Consider the following 7,186-nt stretch of genomic DNA (forward strand, 5'->3'; position numbering starts at 1 on the left):
TGATTACTCCTGGGTGACACACTAATACTGAGATGTGATGTCAGCTGTATACAGAGCCGCAGGCCCCGCCGTTACCGGTAATGTGACCGGGTATACCGGCCGTGGTGGTGATTACTCCTGGGTGACACACGCCAATACTGAGATGTGATGTCAGCTGTATACAGAGCCGCAGACCCCGCCGTTACCGGTAATGTGACCAGGTATACCGGCCGTGGTGGTGATTACTCCTGGGTGACACGCCAATACCCAGATGTGATGTCTGCTGTATACAGAGCCGCAGACCCCGCCGTTACCGGTGATGTGACCGGGTATACCGGCCGTGGTGGTGATTACTCCTGGGTGACACACCAATACTGAGATGTGATGTCAGCTGTATACAGAGCCGCAGGCCCCGCCGTTACCGGTAATGTGACCGGGTATACCGGCCGTGGTGGTGATTACTCCTGGGTGACACACCAATACTGAGATGTGATGTCAGCTGTATACAGAGCCGCAGACCCCGCCGTTACCGGTAATGTGACCGGGTATACCGGCCGTGGTGGTGATTACTCCTGGGTGACACACCAATACTGAGATGTGATGTCAGCTGTATACAGAGCCGCAGACCCCGCCGTTACCGGTAATGTGACCGGGTATACCGGCCGTGGTGGTGATTACTCCTGGGTGACACACCAATACTGAGATGTGATGTCAGCTGTATACAGAGCCGCAGACCCCGCCGTTACCGGTAATGTGACCGGGTATACCGGCCGTGGTGGTGATTACTCCTGGGTGACACACCAATACTGAGATGTGATGTTAGCTGTATACAGAGCCGCTGACCCCGCCGTTACCGGTAATGTGACCGGGTATACCGGCCGTGGTGGTGATTACTCCTGGGTGACACACAGATACTGAGATGTGATGTCAGCTGTATACAGAGCCGCAGACCCCGCCGTTACCGGTAATGTGACCGGGTATACCGGCCGTGGTGGTGATTACTCCTGGGTGACACACCAATACTGAGATGTGATGTTAGCTGTATACAGAGCCGCTGACCCCGCCGTTACCGGTAATGTGACCAGGTATACCGGCCGTGGTGGTGATTACTCCTGGGTGACACACAGATACTGAGATGTGATGTCAGCTGTATACAGAGCCGCAGGCCCCGCCGTTACCGGTGATGTGACCGGGTATACCGGCCGTGGTGGTGATTACTCCTGGGTGACACGCCAATACTGAGATGTGATGTCAGCTGTATACAGAGCCGCAGGCCCCGCCGTTACCGGTGATGTGACCGGGTATACCGGCCGTGGTGGTGATTACTCCTGGGTGACACGCCAATACTGAGATGTGATGTCAGCTGTATACAGAGCCGCAGGCCCCGCCGTTACCGGTAATGTGACCGGGTATACCGGCCGTAGTGGTGATTACTCCTGGGTGACACACAGATACTGAGATGTGATGTCAGCTGTATACAGAGCCGCAGGCCCCGCCGTTACCGGTAATGTGACCGGGTATACCGGCCGTGGTGGTGATTATTCCTGGGTGACACACCAATACTGAGATGTGATGTCAGCTGTATACAGAGCCGCAGACCCCGCCGTTACCGGTGATGTGACCGGGTATACCGGCCGTGGTGGTGATTACTCCTGGGAGACACACCAATACTGAGATGTGATGTCAGCTGTATACAGAGCCGCAGACCCCGCCGTTACCGGTAATGTGACCGGGTACACCGGCCGTGGTGGTGATTACTCCTGGGTGACACACCAATACTGAGATGTGATGTCAGCTGTATACAGAGCCGCAGGCCCCGCCGTTACCGGTGATGTGACCGGGTATACCGGCCGTGGTGGTGATTACTCCTGGGAGACACACCAATACTGAGATGTGATGTCAGCTGTATACAGAGCCGCAGACCCCGCCGTTACCGGTAATGTGACCGGGTATACCGGCCGTGGTGGTGATTACTCCTGGGTGACACACCAATACTGAGATGTGATGTCAGCTGTATACAGAGCCGCAGACCCCGCCGTTACCGGTAATGTGACCGGGTATACCGGCCGTGGTGGTGATTACTCCTGGGTGACACACCAATACTGAGATGTGATGTTAGCTGTATACAGAGCCGCTGACCCCGCCGTTACCGGTAATGTGACCGGGTATACCGGCCGTGGTGGTGATTACTCCTGGGTGACACACAGACTGAGATGTGATGTCAGCTGTATACAGAGCCGCAGGCCCCGCCGTTACCGGTGATGTGACCGGGTATACCGGCCGTGGTGGTGATTACTCCTGGGTGACACGCCAATACTGAGATGTGATGTCAGCTGTATACAGAGCCGCAGGCCCCGCCGTTACCGGTGATGTGACCGGGTATACCGGCCGTGGTGGTGATTACTCCTGGGTGACACGCCAATACTGAGATGTGATGTCAGCTGTATACAGAGCCGCAGGCCCCGCCGTTACCGGTAATGTGACCGGGTATACCGGCCGTAGTGGTGATTACTCCTGGGTGACACACAGATACTGAGATGTGATGTCAGCTGTATACAGAGCCGCAGGCCCCGCCGTTACCGGTAATGTGACCGGGTATACCGGCCGTGGTGGTGATTATTCCTGGGTGACACACCAATACTGAGATGTGATGTCAGCTGTATACAGAGCCGCAGACCCCGCCGTTACCGGTGATGTGACCGGGTATACCGGCCGTGGTGGTGATTACTCCTGGGAGACACACCAATACTGAGATGTGATGTCAGCTGTATACAGAGCCGCAGACCCCGCCGTTACCGGTAATGTGACCGGGTACACCGGCCGTGGTGGTGATTACTCCTGGGTGACACACCAATACTGAGATGTGATGTCAGCTGTATACAGATCCGCAGGCCCCGCCGTTACCGGTGATGTGACCGGGTATACCGGCCGTGGTGGTGATTACTCCTGGGAGACACACCAATACTGAGATGTGATGTCAGCTGTATACAGAGCCGCAGACCCCGCCGTTACCGGTAATGTGACCGGGTATACCGGCCGTGGTGGTGATTACTCCTGGGTGACACACCAATACTGAGATGTGATGTCAGCTGTATACAGAGCCGCAGACCCCGCCGTTACCGGTAATGTGACCGGGTATACCGGCCGTGGTGGTGATTACTCCTGGGTGACACACCAATACTGAGATGTGATGTTAGCTGTATACAGAGCCGCTGACCCCGCCGTTACCGGTAATGTGACCGGGTATACCGGCCGTGGTGGTGATTACTCCTGGGTGACACACAGATACTGAGATGTGATGTCAGCTGTATACAGAGCCGCAGACCCCGCCGTTACCGGTAATGTGACCGGGTATACCGGCCGTGGTGGTGATTACTCCTGGGTGACACACCAATACTGAGATGTGATGTTAGCTGTATACAGAGCCGCTGACCCCGCCGTTACCGGTAATGTGACCAGGTATACCGGCCGTGGTGGTGATTACTCCTGGGTGACACACAGATACTGAGATGTGATGTCAGCTGTATACAGAGCCGCAGGCCCCGCCGTTACCGGTGATGTGACCGGGTATACCGGCCGTGGTGGTGATTACTCCTGGGTGACACGCCAATACTGAGATGTGATGTCAGCTGTATACAGAGCCGCAGGCCCCGCCGTTACCGGTGATGTGACCGGGTATACCGGCCGTGGTGGTGATTACTCCTGGGTGACACGCCAATACTGAGATGTGATGTCAGCTGTATACAGAGCCGCAGGCCCCGCCGTTACCGGTAATGTGACCGGGTATACCGGCCGTAGTGGTGATTACTCCTGGGTGACACACAGATACTGAGATGTGATGTCAGCTGTATACAGAGCCGCAGGCCCCGCCGTTACCGGTAATGTGACCGGGTATACCGGCCGTGGTGGTGATTATTCCTGGGTGACACACCAATACTGAGATGTGATGTCAGCTGTATACAGAGCCGCAGACCCCGCCGTTACCGGTGATGTGACCGGGTATACCGGCCGTGGTGGTGATTACTCCTGGGAGACACACCAATACTGAGATGTGATGTCAGCTGTATACAGAGCCGCAGACCCCGCCGTTACCGGTAATGTGACCGGGTATACCGGCCGTGGTGGTGATTACTCCTGGGAGACACACCAATACTGAGATGTGATGTCAGCTGTATACAGAGCCGCAGGCCCCGCCGTTACCGGTAATGTGACCAGGTATACCGGCCGTGGTGGTGATTATTCCTGGGTGACACACCAATACTGAGATGTGATGTCAGCTGTATACAGAGCCGCAGACCCCGCCGTTACCGGTGATGTGACCGGGTATACCGGCCGTGGTGGTGATTACTCCTGGGAGACACACCAATACTGAGATGTGATGTCAGCTGTATACAGAGCCGCAGACCCCGCCGTTACCGGTAATGTGACCGGGTACACCGGCCGTGGTGGTGATTACTCCTGGGTGACACACCAATACTGAGATGTGATGTCAGCTGTATACAGATCCGCAGGCCCCGCCGTTACCGGTGATGTGACCGGGTATACCGGCCGTGGTGGTGATTACTCCTGGGAGACACACCAATACTGAGATGTGATGTCAGCTGTATACAGATCCGCAGGCCCCGCCGTTACCGGTAATGTGACCGGGTATACCGGCCGTGGTGGTGATTACTCCTGGGTGACACACCAATACTGAGATGTGATGTTAGCTGTATACAGAGCCGCTGACCCCGCCGTTACCGGTAATGTGACCGGGTATACCGGCCGTGGTGGTGATTACTCCTGGGTGACACACCAATACTGAGATGTGATGTTAGCTGTATACAGAGCCGCTGACCCCGCCGTTACCGGTAATGTGACCGGGTATACCGGCCGTGGTGGTGATTACTCCTGGGTGACACACAGATACTGAGATGTGATGTCAGCTGTATACAGAGCCGCAGACCCCGCCGTTACCGGTAATGTGACCGGGTATACCGGCCGTGGTGGTGATTACTCCTGGGTGACACACCAATACTGAGATGTGATGTTAGCTGTATACAGAGCCGCTGACCCCGCCGTTACCGGTAATGTGACCAGGTATACCGGCCGTGGTGGTGATTACTCCTGGGTGACACACAGATACTGAGATGTGATGTCAGCTGTATACAGAGCCGCAGGCCCCGCCGTTACCGGTGATGTGACCGGGTATACCGGCCGTGGTGGTGATTACTCCTGGGTGACACGCCAATACTGAGATGTGATGTCAGCTGTATACAGAGCCGCAGGCCCCGCCGTTACCGGTGATGTGACCGGGTATACCGGCCGTGGTGGTGATTACTCCTGGGTGACACGCCAATACTGAGATGTGATGTCAGCTGTATACAGAGCCGCAGGCCCCGCCGTTACCGGTAATGTGACCGGGTATACCGGCCGTAGTGGTGATTACTCCTGGGTGACACACAGATACTGAGATGTGATGTCAGCTGTATACAGAGCCGCAGACCCCGCCGTTACCGGTGATGTGACCGGGTATACCGGCCGTGGTGGCGATTACTCCTGGGTGACACACCAATACTGAGATGTGATGTCAGCTGTATACAGAGCCGCAGACCCCGCCGTTACCGGTGATGTGACCGGGTATACCGGCCGTGGTGGTGATTACTCCTGGGAGACACACCAATACTGAGATGTGATGTCAGCTGTATACAGAGCCGCAGACCCCGCCGTTACCGGTAATGTGACCGGGTATACCGGCCGTGGTGGTGATTACTCCTGGGAGACACACCAATACTGAGATGTGATGTCAGCTGTATACAGAGCCGCAGGCCCCGCCGTTACCGGTAATGTGACCAGGTATACCGGCCGTGGTGGTGATTACTCCTGGGAGACACACCAATACTGAGATGTGATGTCAGCTGTATACAGAGCCGCAGGCCCCGTTACCGGTAATGTGACCGGGTATACCGGCCGTGGTGGCGATTACTCCTGGGTGACACACGCCAATACTGAGATGTGATGTCAGCTGTATACAGAGCCGCAGACCCCGCCGTTACCGGTAATGTGACCAGGTATACCGGCCGTGGTGGTGATTACTCCTGGGTGACACACCAATACTGAGATGTGATGTCAGCTGTATACAGAGCCGCAGACCCCGCCGTTACCGGTGATGTGACCGGGTATACCGGCCGTGGTGGTGATTACTCCTGGGAGACACACCAATACTGAGATGTGATGTCAGCTGTATACAGAGCCGCAGACCCCGCCGTTACCGGTGATGTGACCGGGTATACCGGCCGTGGTGGTGATTACTCCTGGGTGACACACCAATACTGAGATGTGATGTCAGCTGTATACAGAGCCGCAGACCCCGCCGTTACCGGTGATGTGACCGGGTATACCGGCCGTGGTGGTGATTACTCCTGGGAGACACACCAATACTGAGATGTGATGTCAGCTGTATACAGAGCCGCAGGCCCGCCGTTACCGGTGATGTGACCGGGTATACCGGCGTGGTGGTGATTACTCCTGGGTGACACACCAATACTGAGATGTGGTGTCAGCTGTATACAGAGCCGCAGGCCCCGCCGTTACCGGGAATGTGACCGGGTATACCGGCGTGGTGTGGCCGGCAGTCCCGAGGGCAGTGACACCGCCTCATGTCTGGACCGTGGGGCCTCTGATAACTCCGGTACATTCAGCTGGGCGTGACGTCACTGACACAGGTGAGCCGCTGCTGTAATCACTCCTGACACGCTGTATACCGACATTCACCGCAGACAGCAGGAAGTGCCATGGCTGCTCTCCCTCTCCGCACTGCTTACCCCAGTCTAGTCCGTCCAGAGACGCGCCGTCCCCGCCGCCACCGGGCCCAGGGCCCTGAACTCCGCTGAACATCCGGCTGTGTATCTCGGTTGTCATGTCGCCTTGTTTCCGCACTACTACTGACTAGTACTACACGTCTGTCTAACCATCACAGAGTGACGAACTACGGGAGCCGGACGAGGTCAAGACGACAACAAATGCGCATGCTCCAGAAGCTATTTCACCCATGTTACAACATGCAGCTAGACACAGCCGCTGTGTGGGCGGGGCCTATGGAGCTGCTTTGATTGGCTGCGTTATTTAACCGTCTGCGCTCCACACCTGACTCCACAGAAGCGCCTTCGTTAGCTCCTAGTCGCGCATGCTCCATTATAATCCTGTCACTAATGAGCCATCCTATAAT

The 7,186-nt window shown here is 56.2% G+C and overlaps 1 protein-coding gene across 2 annotated transcripts in view; it reads right to left on the reverse strand.

The window, feature by feature from the left end:
• Window positions 1–6,979, reverse strand: part of ATF6 (activating transcription factor 6) — a 182,339-nt gene extending 175,360 nt beyond the window's left edge. The window contains exon 1 of one of the 2 annotated variants that reach the window (XM_069737202.1): window positions 6,783–6,979. In XM_069737202.1, coding sequence (XP_069593303.1) covers window positions 6,783–6,879 — 97 coding nt within the window. In that variant the 5' untranslated portion in view covers window positions 6,880–6,979. The remainder of the gene's footprint in view (window positions 1–6,782) is intronic. The other variant, XM_069737203.1, reaches the window with a different exon arrangement.
• Window positions 6,980–7,186: the final 207 nt, after the last annotated feature.

This window comes from Ranitomeya imitator, chromosome 8, assembly GCF_032444005.1.
Source record: "Ranitomeya imitator isolate aRanImi1 chromosome 8, aRanImi1.pri, whole genome shotgun sequence".
NCBI classification, from domain to species: domain Eukaryota; kingdom Metazoa; phylum Chordata; class Amphibia; order Anura; family Dendrobatidae; genus Ranitomeya; species Ranitomeya imitator.